The sequence below is a fragment of the Panulirus ornatus genome, chromosome 67 (genome assembly GCF_036320965.1).
Source record: "Panulirus ornatus isolate Po-2019 chromosome 67, ASM3632096v1, whole genome shotgun sequence".
NCBI classification, from domain to species: Eukaryota; Metazoa; Arthropoda; class Malacostraca; order Decapoda; family Palinuridae; genus Panulirus; species Panulirus ornatus.
In genome coordinates, this window is record NC_092290.1 from 19,447,005 (window position 1) to 19,463,378 (window position 16,374).

The 16,374-nt window shown below is 42.5% G+C and overlaps 1 protein-coding gene across 7 annotated transcripts in view; it reads right to left on the minus strand.

Annotated features, from left to right (window-relative positions):
- LOC139747138 (nuclear transcription factor Y subunit alpha-like) overlaps positions 1-16,374 on the minus strand; it is a 211,476-nt gene that overhangs the window by 19,090 nt on the left and 176,012 nt on the right. For all 7 annotated transcript variants that reach the window (XM_071659059.1, XM_071659061.1, XM_071659062.1 and 4 more), the window contains one exon: positions 13,287-13,389. In XM_071659059.1, coding sequence (XP_071515160.1) covers positions 13,315-13,389 — 75 coding nt within the window. In that variant the 3' untranslated portion in view covers positions 13,287-13,314. The remainder of the gene's footprint in view (positions 1-13,286; positions 13,390-16,374) is intronic.

Below are 16,374 nucleotides of genomic sequence, written 5' to 3' on the forward strand. Positions count from 1 at the left end.
ATGTGAATCATAGGTTGGGGGAGGGAGCGAATATCCTGGGAGCCTTGAAGAATGTGTGTAAGTCGAGAACATTATCTCGGAAAGCAAAAATGGGTATGTTTGAAGGAATAGTGGCTCCAACAATGTTGTATGGTTGCGAGGCGTGGGCTATGGATAGAGTTGTGCACAGGAGGGTGGATGTGCTGGAAATGAGATGATGAGGACAATGTGTGGTGTGAGGTGGTTTGATCGAGTAAGTAATGTAAGGGTAAGAGAGATGTGTGGAAATAAAAAGAGCGTGGTTGAGAGAGCAGAAGAGGGTGTTTTGAAATTGTTTGGGCACATGGAGAGAATTAGTGAGGGAAGATTGACCAAGAGGATATATGTGTCGGAGGTGGAGGGAACGAGAAGTGGGAGACCAAATTGGAGGTGGAAAGATGGAGTGAAAAAGATTTTGTGTGATCGGGGCCTGAACATGCAGGAGGGTGAAAGGAGGGCAAGGAATAGAGCGAATTGGATCGATGTGGTATACCGGGGTTAACGTGCTGTCAGTGGATTGAATCAGGGCATGTGAAGCGTCTGGGGTAAACCATGGAAAGCTGTGTGGGGCTTGGATGTGGTAAGGGAGCTGTGGTTTCGGAAATTATTGCATGACAGCTAGAGACTGAATGTGAACGAATGAGGCCTTTGTTGTCTTTTCCTAGCGCTACCCCACACACATGAGGGGGGGAGGGGGATGGTATTCCATGTGTGGCAAGGTGGCGATGGGAATGAATAAAGGCGGACAGTGTGAATTGTGTGCATGGGTATATATGTATGTGTCTGTGTGTGTATATATATGTGTACATTGAGATGTATAGGTATGTATATTTGCGTGTGTGGACGTGTGTGTATATACATATGTATGGGGGTGGGTTGGGCAATTTATTTCGTCTGTTTCCTTTCGCTACCTTCGCAAACGCGGGAGACAGCGACAAAGCAAAATAAAAATAAAATTTTTTTTTTTTTTTTGCTTTGTCGGTCTCCCGCGTTTGAGAGGTAGCGCAAGGAAACAGACGAAGAAATGGCCCAACCCACCCCCATACACATGTATATACATACGTCCACACATGCAAAATATACATACCTACACAGCTTTCCATGGTTTACCCCAGATGCTTCACATGCCGATTCAATCCACTTACAGCATGTCAACCACAGTATACCACATCGATCCAATTCACTCTATTCCTTGCCCTCCTTTCACCCTCCTGCATGTTCAGGCCCCGATCACACAAAATCTTTTTCACTCCATCTTTCCACCTCCAATTTGGTCTCCCACTTCTCCTCGTTCCCTCCACCTCTGACACATATATCCTCTTGATCAATCTTTCCTCACTCATTCTCTCCATGTGCCCAAACCACTTCAAAACACCCTCTTCTGCTCTCTCAACCACGCTCTTTTTATTTCCACACATCTCTCTTACCCTTACGTTACTTACTCGATCAAACCACCTCACATCACACATTGTCCTCAAACATCTCATTTCCAGCACACCCATCCTCCTGCACACACCTCTATCCATAGCCCATGCCTCGCAACCATACAACATTGTTGGAACCACTATTCCTTCAAACATACCCATATTTGCTTTCCGAGATAATGTTCTCGACTTACACACATTCTTCAAGGCTCCCAGGATTTTCACCCCCTCCCCCACCCTATGATCCACTTCCGCTTCCATGGTTCCATCCGCAGCCAGATCCACTCCCAGATATCTAAAACACTTTACTTCCTCCAGTTTTTCTCCATTCAAACTTACCTCCTACTTGACTTGACCCTCAACCCTACTGTACCTAATTACCTTGCTCTTATTCACATTTACTCTTAACTTTCTTCTTTCACACACTTTACCAAACTCAGTCACCAGCTTCTGCAGTTTCTCACATGAATCAGCCACCAGCGCTGTATCATCAGCGAACAACAACTGACTCACTTCCCAAGCTCTCTCATCCCCAACAGACTTCATACTTGCCCCTCTTTCCAAAACTCTTGCATTCACCTCCCTAATAACCCCATCCATAAACAAATTAAACAACCATGGAGACATCACACACCCCTGCCGCAAACCTACATTCACTGAGAACCAATCACTTTTCTCTCTTCCTACACGTACACATGCCTTACATCCTCGATAAAAACTTTTCACTGCTTCTAACAACTTGCTTCCCACACCATATATTCTTAATATTCTTAATCAGGTGTTTGGTTTGAAGAATGTGTATATATATATTTATATATTTTATTTTGCTTTGTCGCTGTCTCCCGCGTTTGCGAGGTAGCGCAAGGAAACAGACGAAAGAAATGGCCCAACCCACCCCCATACACATGTATACACATACACGTCCACACACGCAAATATACATACCCATACATCTCAATGTACACATATATAAACACACACAGACACACACACATATACGCATGCACACAATTCACACTGTCTGCCCCCACTCATTCCCATCGCCACCTCGCCACACGTGGAACAACATCCCCCCCCCCTCATGTGTGCAAGGCAGCGCTACGAAAAGACAACAAAGGCCCCACTCGTTCACACTCAGTCTCCAGCTGTCATTTCATTTCAAGCTAGAAGCTTCAGTTCTCCAAATTATTTCTCACGTTTTTCACATGTATACACATGTATATGTGTGTGTGTGTGTGTGTGTGCGCACATGTGCGTATGTATGTGTATGTATATATATATATATATATATATTTTTTTTTTATACTTTGTCGCTGTCTCCCGCGTTTGCGAGGTAGCGCAAGGAAACAGACGAAAGAAATGGCCCAACCCCCCCCATACACATGTACATACACACGTCCACACACGCAAATATACATACCTACACAGCTTTCCATGGTTTACTCCCGGACGCTTCACATGCCTTGATTCAATCCACTGACAGCACGTCAACCCCTGTATACCACATCACTCCAATTCGCTCTATTTCTTGCCCTCCTTTCACCCTCCTGCATGTTCAGGCCCCGATCACACAAAATCCTTTTCACTCCATCTTTCCACCTCCAATTTGGTCTCCCTCTTCTCCTCGTTCCCTCCACCTCCGACACATATATCCTCTTGGTCAATCTTTCCTCACTCATTCTCTCCATGTGCCCAAACCATTTCAAAACACCCTCTTCTGCTCTCTCAACCACGCTCTTTTTATTTCCACACATCTCTCTTACCCTTACGTTACTTACTCGATCAAACCACCTCACACCACACATTGTCCTCAAACATCTCATTTCCAGCACATCCATCCTCCTGCGCACAACTCTATCCATAGCCCACGCCTCGCAACCATACAACATTGTTGGAACCACTATTCCTTCAAACATACCCATTTTTGCTTTCCGGGATAATGTTCTCGACTTCCACACATTTTTCAAGGCTCCCAAAATTTTCGCCCCCTCCCCCACCCTATGATCCACTTCCGCTTCCATGGTTCCATCCGCTGACAGATCCACTCCCAGATATCTAAAACACTTCACTTCCTCCAGTTTTTCACCATTCAAACTCACCTCCCAATTGACTTGACCCTCAACCCTACTGTACCTAATAACCTTGCTCTTATTCACATTTACTCTTAACTTTCTTCTTCCACACACTTTACCAAACTCCGTCACCAGCTTCTGCAGTTTCTCACATGAATCCACCACCAGCGCTGTATCATCAGCGAACAACAACTGACTCACTTCCCAAGCTCTCTCATCCCCAACAGACTTCATACTTGCCCCTCTTTCCAAGACTCTTGCATTTACCTCCCTAACAACCCCATCCATAAACAAATTAAACAACCATGGAGACATCACACACCCCTGCCGCAAACCTACATTCACTGAGAACCAATCACTTTCCTCTCTTCCTACACGTACACATGCCTTACATCCTCGATAAAAACTTTTCACTGCTTCTAACAACTTGCCTCCCACACCATATATTCTTAATACCTTCCACAGAGCATCTCTATCAACTCTATCATATGCCTTCTCCAGATCCATAAATGCTACATACAAATCCATTTGCTTTTCTAAGTATTTCTCACATACATTCTTCAAAGCAAACACCTGATCCACACATCCTCTACCACTTCTGAAACCACACTGCTCTTCCCCAATCTGATGCTCTGTACATGCCTTCACCCTCTCAATCAATACCCTCCCATATAATTTACCAGGAATACTCAACAAACTTATACCTCTGTAATTTGAGCACTCACTCTTATCCCCTTTGCCTTTGTACAATGGCACTATGCACGCATTCCGCCAATCCTCAGGCACCTCACCATGAGTCATACATACATTAAATAACCTTACCAACCATCTTCCGCAAAGCTTTTACTACCTCTTCTCTGTTTACCAAATCATTTTCCCTAACCCTCTCACTTTGCACACCACCTCGACCCAAACACCCTATATCTGCCACTCTGTCATCAGACACATTCAACAAACCTTCAAAATACTCATTCCATCTCCTTCTCACATCACCACTACTACTACTCGTGGAGGGAACGAGGAGAAGAGGGAGACCAAATTGGAGGTGGAAAGATGGAGTGAAAAAGATTTTGTGTGATCGGGGCCTGAACATGCAGGAGGGTGAAAGGAGGGCAAGGAATAGAGTGAATTGGAGCGATGTGGTACACAGGGGTTGACGTGCTGTCAGTGGATTGAATCAAGGCATGTGAAGCGTCCGGGGTAAACCATGGAAAGCTGTGTAGGTATGTATATTTGTGTGTGTGGACGTGTGTATGTACATGTGTATGGGGGGGGTTGGGCCATTTCTTTCGTCTGTTTCCTTGCGCTTGTGTGAATAAATTGTACATTTCCTTTTCCATAGCCAGAGGTTGAACCATTATGTGACGTTCATTTTTTCATTCATTTCAAGCTAAAAGTTTGTTTTCTAAATTGTTTCTTACATTTTTCATATGTATATGTGTGTGTGTGTGTGTGTGCGTGTGTGTGTGTGTGTGTATATATATATGTATATTATCCCTGGGGATAGGGGTGAAAGAATACTTCCCACGTATTCCTCGCGTGTCGTAGAAAGCGACTAGAGGGGACGGGAGCGGGGGGCCGGAAATCCTCCCCTCCTTGTATTAACTTTCTAAAATGGGAAACAGAATATATATATATATATATATTTTTTTTTTCATACTATTCGCTACTTCCCGCATTAGCGAGGTAGCGTTAAGAACAGAGGACTGAGCCTTTGAGGGAACATCCTCACTTGGCCCCCTTCTCTGTTCCTTCTTTAGGAAAATGAAAAACGAGAGGGGAGGATTTCCAGCCCCCCGTTCCCTTCCCTTTTAGTCGCCTTCTACAACATGCAGGGAATACGTGGGCAGAATTCTTTCTCCCCTATCCCCAGGGATAATATATATATATATATATATATACATATATACATATATATACATATATATATACATATACACACTCCTCAAAGCAAACACCTGATCCACACATCCTCTACCACTTTTGAAACCACACTGCTCTTCCCCAATCTGATGCTCTGTACATGCCTTCACCCTCTCAATCCATACCCTCCCATATAATTAACAGGAATACTCAACAAACTTATACCTCTGTAATTTGAGCACACACTCTTATCCCCTTTGCCTTTGTACAATGGCACTATGCAAGCATTCCGCCAATCCTCAGGCACCTCACCATGAATCATACATACATTAAACAACCTTACCAACCAGTCAACAATACAATCACCCCCTTTTTTAATAAATTCCACTGCAATACCATCCAAACCTGCTGCCTTGCCGGCTTTCATCTTCCGCAAAGCTTTCACTACCTCTTCTGTTTACCAAATCATTTTCCCTAACCCTCTCACTCTGCACACCACCTCGACCAAAACACCCTATATCTGCCACTCTATCATCAAACACATTCAACAAACCTTCAAAATACTCACTCCATCTCCTTCTCACATCACCACTACTTGTTATCACCTCCCCATTAGCCCCCTTCACTGAAGTTCCCATTTGCTCCCTTGTCTTACGCACTTTATTTACCTCCTTCCAGAACGTCTTAGAAAATACTTAGAAAATACTAAGGTAGTACTAGGAAAAGACAACAAAGGCCACATTCATTCACACTTAGTCTCTAGCTGTCATGTATAATGCTCTGAAACCACAGCTCCCTTTCCACATCCAGGCCCCACAAAACTTTCCATGGTTTACCCCACATGCCCTGGTTTAATCCATTGACAGCATGTCGACCCCAGTATACCACATCGTTCCAATTCACTCTATCCTTGCACGCCTTTCACTCTCCTAAATGTTTGGGCTCTGATCACTCAAAATCTTTTTCACTCCATCCTTCAACCTCCAAGTTGGTCTCCCAATTCTCCTCGTTCCCTTTTAATACCTTCCACAAAGCATCTCTATCAACTCTATCATATGCCTTCTCCAGATCCATAAATGCTGCATACAAATACAATAGTTTTTCTGAGTATATCTCATATACATTCTTCAAAGCAAACACCTGACCACACATCCTCTACCACTTCTGAAATCACACTGCTCTTCCCCAATCTGATGCTCTGTACATGCCTTCACCCTCAATCAATACCCTACCATATAATTTCCCAGGAATACTCAACAAACTTAGGCCTCTGTAATTTGAACACTCACCTTTATCCCCTTTGCCTTTGTACAATGGTATTATGCATGCATTCCCCCAATCCTCAGGCATCTCACCATGAGCCATACATATATTAAATATCCTTACCAACCAGTCAACAACACAGTCAACCTCTTTATTAATAAATTCCACTGCAATAACATCTAAACCCGCCGCCTTGCCGGCTTTCATCTTCATGAACACTACTGCTTGCCTAGACCATCCTGCTGATGGATGCGAGACGAAAGGTATTCAATCACTTAGAGATCAAATATTCATTTCCCTATTAGGTGCGATCATAGAGAATTATGAAATTGAAAAAGACAAGGGAAAGTATTTACGAATATTTGGGAAAGTGAAAGACCTGTCTTAAAAAATATGTCAGGTCATAGTTGTTTGGAAAGACAGGAGGGGGTAGAGAGATTTCTGGAGTTTCGACAAGTAGGGAAAGAAGGAGGTACCAAAATAGCCCACCCTTGAGTTGCCAATGGCCACACACTAATCATGTGATGCAACAGCCTGCTGAGTATTGCATGGTCTATCTAGTGGTAAGGTCACACAAGCAGCCAGCATACATGAGCAAAAACCAAAGTAATACCTATACAAGAGGGAAAGTGAACCAACAATGCAGCATACAGTAAAATGGTCAAGTTTACATTCAATATAATTAATAACTGTTTCCCTCATCAGCGAGGTAGGATCAGGAAACAGACGAAGAATGGCACATCAACTCAAATACACATATATATATACAAAAATGCCCATTTTGTTTACCTATTTATTTATTATACTTTGTTGCTGTCTCTCGCATTAGCGAGATAGTGCAAGGAAACAGATGAAAGAATGGCCCAACCCGCCCACATATACATGTATATACATACACGTCCACATATGCACATATACATACCTATTCATTTCAACGTATACATACATACATATACATACACAGAAATATAAATATACACACATGTACATAATTCATACATGCCGCCATTATTCATTCCTATCACAACCCTGCCACACATGAAATGACAATCCCCTCCCCCCGCATGCGTGCGAGGTAGCACTAGGAAAAGACAACAAAGGCCACATTCGTTCACACTCAGTCTCTAGTGGTCATGTATAATGCACCGAAACCACAGCTCCCTTTCCACATCCAGGCCCCACAAAACTTTCCATGGTTTACCCCAGACACTTCACATGCCCTGGTTCAATCCATTGACAGCACACTGACCCCGGTATACCACATCGTTCCAGTTCACTCTAATTCCTTGCACGCCTTTCACCCTCCTGTATGTTCAGGCCCCGATCGCTCAAAATCTTTTTCACGCCATCTTTCCACCTCCAATTTGGTCTCCCACTTCTTGTTCCCTCCACCTCTGACATAAATATCCTCTTTATCAATCTTTCCACACTCATTCTCTCCATGTGACCAAACCATTTCAATACACCCTCTTCTGCTCTCTCAACCACACTCTTTTTATTTCCACACATCTCTCTTATCCTTTCATTACTTACTCGATCAAACCACCTCACACCACATATTGTCCGCAAACATCTCATTTCCAACACATCCACCCTCCTCCGCACAACTCTATCTATAGCCCACGCCTCGCAACCACATAATATTGTTGGAACCACTATTCCTTCAAACATACCCATTTCTGCTTTCCGAGATAAAGTTTTTGCCTTCCACACATTTTCCCAGAACTTTTCCCCCCTCCCCCACCCTGTGACTCATGTTCGCTTCCATGGTTCCATCCGCTGCCAAATCCACTCCCAGATAACTAAAACACTTCACTTCCTCCAGTTTTTCTCTACTTAAACTTACCTCCCAATTGACTTGTCTCTCTACCCTACTGTACCTAATAATGTTGCTCTTATTCACATTTACTCTCAGCTTTCTTCTTTCACACAATTTAACAAATTCAGTCACTAACTTCTACAGTTCCAAACCCGAATCTGCCACCAGCACTGTATCATCAGCGAACAACAACTGACTCACTTCCCAAGCTCTCTCATCCACAACAGACTGCATACTTGCACCACACTCCAAAACTCTTGCATTTACCTCCCTAACAACCCCATACATACACATATTAAACAACCATGGAGACATCACGCACCCCTGCCGCAAACCAACATTCACTGAGAACCAATCACTTCCCTCTCTTCCTACTCGTACAAATGCCTTACATCCACGATAAAAACTTTTCACTGCTTCTAGCAACTTGCCTCCCACACCATATATTCTTAATACCTTCCACAGAGCATCTCTATCTCCTCTATCATATGCCTTCTTCAGATCCATAAATGCTATATAAAAATCCATTTGCTTTTCTAAGTATTTCTCACGTACATTCTTCAAAGCAAACACCTGATCCACACATCCTCTACCACTTCTGAAACCAGACTGCTCTTCCCCAATCTGATACTCTGTACATGCTTTCACCCTCTCAATTAATACCCTCCCATATAATTTTCCTCTCCTTGTCATTTGCACTATTTCCCTGCAAAACTCGTCCAAATGCCTCTCTCTTCTCTTTCACTAATAATCTTACTACTTCATCCCACCACTCACTACCCTTTCTAATCTGCCCACCTCCCTTGCTTCTCATTCCTCCCCCACTCCCTTTATGTCCTTTGCTCTCACCTTTTTCCATTCTGCACTCAGTCTCTCCTAGTACTTCCTCACACAAGTCTCCTTCCCAAGCTCACTTACTCTCACCACTCTCTTCACCCCAACATTCTCTCTTCATCTCTGAAAACCTCTACAAATCTTCACCTTCGCCTCCACAAGATAATGATCAGACACCCCTCCAGTTATACCTCTCAGCATATTAACATCCAAAAGTCTCTCTTTCGCATGCCTTTCAATTAACACATTATCCAATAACAAGTCCTTTTTCAGCACACAAATCTACATGCTCTTCACCTTTTCCATTTACAACACTGAACACCCCATGTACACCAACTATTCCCTCAACTGCCACATTTCTCACCTTTGCATTCAAATCACCCATCACTATAACCCAGTCTCGTGCATCAAAACTATTAACACACTCACTCAGCTGCTCCCAAAACACTTGCCTCTCTTGAGTGTTATTCTCACGCCCATAAGGTGCATAGGCACCATTAATCACCCGTCTCTCTCCATCCACTTTCAGTTTTACCCACATCAATCTAGAGTTTACTTTCTTACACTCTGTCACATACTCCCACAACTCCTGTTTCAGGAGTACCGCTACTCCTTACCTCAGCTCTTGTCCTCTCACCAACCCTTGACTTTACTCCCAAAACATTCTCAAACCACTCTTCCTCTTTACCCTTGTTTCACTCGGAGCCAAAATATCCAGGTTCCTTTCCACAAACATACTACCTATCTATCCTTTTTTCTCATCTTGGTTACATCCACACACATTTAGACACCCTAATCTGAGCCTTTGAGGAGAATGAGCACTCCTCGCGTGACTCCTTCTTCTGTTTCCCCTTTTTGAAAGTTAAAATACAAGGAGGGAAGGGTTTCAAGCCCCTGCTCCCGTGCCCTTTAGTCGCCTTCTACAACACGTGAGGAATGCATGGGAACTATCAAACTATCATTACTCATCTACCCCCTGGGAAATTATATGGGAGGGTATTGATTGAGAGGATGAAGGCATGTACAGAGCATCAGATTGGGGAAGAGCAGTGTGGTTTCAGAAGTGGTAGAAGGTGTGTGGATCAGGTGTTTGCTTTGAAGAATGTTTGTGAGAAATACTTAGAAAAACAAATGATTTTGTATATGGCATTAAAGGATCTGGAGAAGGCATATGATAAGAGCTGATAGAGATGCTCTATGGAACGGTATTAAGAGTATATGGTGTGGGAGGTAAGATGCTAGAAGCAGTGAAAATTTTTTATAGAGGATGTAAGTCATGTGTACGAGTAGGAAGAAAGGAAAGTGATTGGTTCCCAGGGAATGTCAGTTTGCAGAAGGGGTATATGATGTCTCCATGGTTGTTTAATTTGTTTATGGATGGTGAATGCATGAGTTTTGGAGAGAGGGGCAAGTATGCAGTCTGTTGTCGATGAGAGGGCTTGGAAAGCGAGTCAGATGTTGTTCGCTGATGATGCAGTGCTGGTGGCTGATTCGGGTGAGAAACTGCAGAAACTGGTGACTGAGTCTGGTAAAGTGTGTGAAAGAAGAAAGATGAGAGTAAATGTGAATAAGAGCAAGGTTATTAGGTCCAGTAGGGTTGAGGGACAAGTCAACTAGGAGGTAAGTTTGAATGGAAAAAACTGGATGTTAAGTGCTTTAGCTATATGTGAGTGGATTTAGCAGCAGAGGGAATCATGAAAGTGGAAGTTAGTCACAGGGTGGGGGAGGTAACAAAGGTTCTGGTAGCGTTGAAGAATGTATGGAAGGCGAAAATATTATCTCAGAGAGCAAAATAGGGTATGTTTGAAGGAATAGTGGTTCCAACAATGTTATATGGTTGCAAGGCATGGGCTATAGATAGGGTTGTGGATAAATGTATGGTTTGGTTAAGAGAAAAGGTAGTGAAAGCTCTGCAGAAGATGAAACCCAGCAAGGAGGAGGTTATGGATGGTATTGCAGTGGAATTTATTAAAGGAGGAGACTGTGTTGTTAATTGGTTGGTAAGAATATTCAATGAATATATGGACCATGGTGAAGTGCTAAAGGACTGGCAGAATCCATGCACTGTGCCATTGTACAATGCAAAGGGGATAAAAAAGAGTGTCCAAACTACAGTGGCATAAGTTTGTTGACTATTCCTAGGAAATTATTTGGGAGAGTATTGAGTGAGAGGGTGAAGGCATGTACAGAGCATCAGATTGGGGAGGAGCAGTGTGGTTTCAGAAGTGTTTGAGGATGTGTGAATCAGGTATTTGCTTTGAAGAAGCAAACACGTGGAACCATACATGACATCTATGGATCTCAAGAAAGCCTATGATAGTCTTGATTGAGATGCTTTGTGAATGGTGTGACAAATATATGGTGTGGGAGGAAACTAGCTACTAAAACAGGGTGAGGTTTTCAATGAGAGTAAGGCAAATGTGTGAGTAGGCAGAGGAGGGTGACTGATTCAAACAAACATGGGTCTGCAGCAGGAGTGTGTGATGTCACCATGGCTGTTTAATGAGTTTATGGATGAGTTTGTAAGGAGACGAGATTTTTTGGAAAGAGGAGATGTCTAAAGTCTGATAAAGAAGGGAGGGGGGGCTCAGTTCCAATTTGCTGACAATTTGGCACTGATAACAAATTTGAGTGAGAAACTGCAAAATTTGGTTTCTGAGTCTGGGAATGTGTGAAAGGAGAAAGTTGACAAGTAATGTGAATAAAAGTAGGGTTATCAAGTTCAACAGTTGAGAGAGACAGATTAGATGAAGTGCAAGTTTAAATGGAGAGAATCTAGAGGAAGTGGAGCATTTTATTTACCTGGGAGTGGATATGGCAATAGAGGAACCATGGAAGCTGAAGTAAGCCACAGGTTGGGTGAGGGAGCCAAGGGCACACTGAAGAGTGTGTGGAAAGAGCTCACTGTTTGAGAGTGCAATGTTAGGTATGTTTGATGGTTTAATAGTCCCTACAGTGGTGTACAGATAAGAGGCAAGGGCCAGACATGAAAAGTTGTGTATGGAAAAGAGGGGATATGTTGTAAATGAAATGTCTATGGACACTGCATTGTGTGAGGAAATTTGATCCAATAAGAAATGATAGGGTAAGAGAGACCTGTGGTAGTAAGAAGAGCATGTAAGAAAGAGCTGAAGAGTGTGCCAAAAAATTTTTGCACATATGGCCAGGATGAGTGAGGAGAGACTGACTAAAAGCATACACATTTTAGGGGAAGCTGACTAAAAGGGTATACATTTTAGGAGAGGCTTACTAAAAGGGTATACATGTTAGGAGAGGCTGACTAAAATGTTTTACAATGTAGAAGATGCTGACTAAACAGGTATATATGTTAGAAGATGCTGCCTAAATGGGTATATATGTTAGAAGAGGAAGACTGAAAGGGGTTACAAGTTTGAAGAGGCTGACTAAAAGGGTAAAGATGTTAGGAGAGGCTGACAAAAAGGGTATACAAGAGGAGGCTGAATGAAAATGCATAAAACTTAGGAGGAGGAGGAACAATTAGAAGGGGGAGTCCAAGGAGGAGGTGAAAGGAATGAGTAAAAGATGCTTTAAGTGAGTGGGACATGAACACGTAGGGGGTCATGAGATGTGAATGAAACAGAGGGAATTATATTATGGTATACAAGGGAGCAATGTCATCAATGGAATGGACTAGGGCTTATGAAACAATCTGGGTAAATCAGGGATAGGTTTGAGGGGATTAGCTGAGAATGTAGTACTATGGTTTCATTTCATTATATATGACAACCAGATAATGGATGTGAGCAAATGAGGCTGTTCTTTTGTTTGTTCCTAACTATTCAGGAAATTATGAAAAATTAGGCATGAAAATTAAAGTTTATTGTTTAAAGACTGGCTAAAAATTAAACTTGTGAAAAGTGAAACCAGGCTTTAGCATGGAGCAACATCTACAAACAAACACATAACACAAAGGAAATGGTTGTCTCAATTTCATGTTAAAAATACTTCATCAAAGAAGCTAAAACATCTTACCTAAGCCTGAAGAAAAACTCAAGATGCCTCAGCTAGCAAAAACTTTTGTGTCTGTCACACGAGGTTGTAAAGGATCTCCAGTTATTAGCTCATCCATACCATTCTGCAATACAAAATAAACCATCTGTGATTCATCTGAACAAGTAAAAATTTGTGTATTAGATCTCCAAGACTAAAAGAAAGGCAAAACTGAAGTTCCTTTCACCAGATCAGTCATTGCCATCCATCAGTCTTTAATACATAAGTAAATCCCTGACTGCACTTGTTGGTACAAAGGTCCCTTGCCAACTCCAGAGGTTACAATCCTGCAAAACCCAATGATAGGCAAAACTGCAGTTGGCAAAGTACTAGCCTTATGGAAAATAGGGGGTTTGGGGAGTGAAATTCTCAAGAGAAATATTTTCAAGTCCTATAATGACTAATTCAAAATTGAAAATCAGCATGTTATACCTTAGACACACGGTCTTTCAACAAAAGTAAAAAGAAATGATGTACTAAACTATACAGAAATGGAATAAGTAATGGTATGATATGGTTTAGAATAATGGCAAAATATTACCCAATGCTTTGCACTTAGCCTCTGCATTCCTATAAAGCAGCCAGCCAGATATGCCACACAAAAGGCTTCCTTAATTTTCATCTTGGTTAACACTTGATTCACCAACACCAAAAAGTCTCCTAACAAACAGTGCACTCTCACCATATGCAAGGCAAGCAAATGAGTCCAGTTTTTGCTCTGAAGGCATAACTTTTCTTTCCCTCCTTGGGTTGGCATAACTACCATTACTAGCTTTAAGCTTAAAGGGCAAAGAGCAACACACAAGTTCTCAAAAGTATGTAATGCACTGGAGTCTCTCACTTGTTGAGAGTCACAGTAAGAGAGAACAATGCAGCCAGAGTGCAGGTGACTGCTATGCACATCTTCATGCCACAACTATGCTTGGTACTACAAGGCTTAGCCAGTAGTAGCCCACAGCAGAAGCAATACTTGTCTGACAGCCGGAAAAAATAATGCAGATATTGAAAACTCATAGATGGTAAAATGGCACCCATTATCTCAAGCACTGAAACTCAGAACTCCAGTTGAAAATACAGTGGTAAACAAGGAACCTCTGCAACACAATATCGAAATATCATTGATACTATAAATCATATATCATATATATGAGTGTGTTAGTAGTTTTGATGCACGGGACCAGGTTATAGTGATGGGTGATTTGAATGCAAAGGTGAGTAATGTGGCAGATGAGGGAATAATGGGTGTACATGGGGTGTTCAGTGTCATAAATGGAAATGAAGAGCTTGTAGATTTGTGTGCTGAAAAAGGACTGTTGACTGGGAATACCTGGTTCAAAAAGACAGATATACATCAGTATACGTATGTAAGTAGGAGAGATGGCCAGAGAGCGTTATTGGATTACGTGTTAATTGATAGGCACGCGAGAGAGACTTTTGGATGTTAATGAACTGAGAGGTGCAACTGGAGGGATATCTGATCATTATCTTGTGGAGTCGAAGGTGAGGATTTGTAGAGGTTTTCAGAAAAGAAGAGAGAATGGGGTGAAGAGAGTGGCGAGAGTAAGTGATCCTGGGAAGGAGTCTTGTGTGAGGAAGTACCAGGAGAGACTGAGTGCAGAATGGAAAAAGGTGAAAGCAAAGGACTAAAGAGGAGGGGGAGAGGAATGGGATTTATTCAGGGAAGCAGTGATGGCTTGTGCAAAAGAAGCTTGTGGCATGAGAAGCATGGGAGGTGGGCAGATTAGAAAGGGTAGTGAGTGGTGGGTTGAAGTAGTAAGATTATTAGTGAAAGAGAAGAGAGAGGCTTTTGGACGAGTTTTGCAGGGAAATAGTGCAAATGACTGGGAGATGTATAAAAGAAAGAGGCAGGAGGTCAAGAAAAAGGTGCAAGAGGTGAAGAGGGCAAATGAGAGTTGGGGTGAGAGAGTACCATCAAATTTTAGGGAGAATGAAAAGATGTTCTGGAAGGAGGTAAATAAAGTGCGTAAGACAAGAGAACAAATGGGAACATCGGTGAAGGGGGCTAATGGGGTGACAACAAGTAGTGGTGATGTGAGAAGGAGATGGAGTGAGTATTTTGAAGGTTTGTTGAATGTGTTAGATGATAGAGTGGCAGATACAGGGTGTTTTGGATGAGGTGGGGTGCAAAGTGAGAGGGTTAGGGAAAATGATTTGGTACACAGACAAGAGGTATTAAAAGCTTTGCAGAAGATGAAAGCAAGCAAGGCAACGGGTTTGGATGGTATTGCAGTGGACTTCATCAAAACAGGGGGCGACTGTGTTATTGACTGGTTGGTATGGATATCTAATGTATGTATGACTCATGGTAAAGTGCCTGAGAATTGGCGGAAAACTTCTATAGTGCCACTTGTACTGTACAAAGGCAAAGGGGATAAAGGTGAGTGCTCAAATTACAGAAGTATAAGTTTGTTGAGTATTCCTGGGAAATTATATGGGAGGGTATCGATGGAGAGGGTGAAGGCATGTAGAGAGCATCAGACTGGGGAAGAGCAGTGTGGTTTCAGAAGTGGTAGAGGATGTGTGCATCAGGTGTTTGCTTTGAAGAATGTATGTGAGAAATGCTTAGAAAAGCAAATGGATGTGTATGTAGCATTTATGGATCTGGAGAAGGCATATGATAGAGTTGATAGAGATGCTCTGTGGATGGTATTGAGAATATATGGTGTGGAAGGCAAGTTGTTAGAAGCAGTGAAAAGTTTTTATCAAGGATGTAAGGCATGTGTGTGAGTGGGAAGAGAGGAAACGGATTGGTTCTCTGTGAATGTCGGTTTGCGGCAGGGGTGTGTGATGTCTCCATGGTTGTTTAATTTGTTCATGGATGAGGTTTTTAGGGAAGCGAATGTAAGAGTTTTGGAGAGAGGGGCTAGTATGCAGTCTGTTGTCGATGAGAGAGCTTGGGAAGTGAGTCAGTTGTTCGCTGATGATACAGCACTGGTGGGTGATTCGGGTGAGAAACTGCAGAAGCTGGTGACTGAGTTTGGTAAAGTGTGTTAAAAAAGAAAGCTGAGAGTAAATGTGAATAAGAGTAAGGCTATTAGGTACAGTAGGG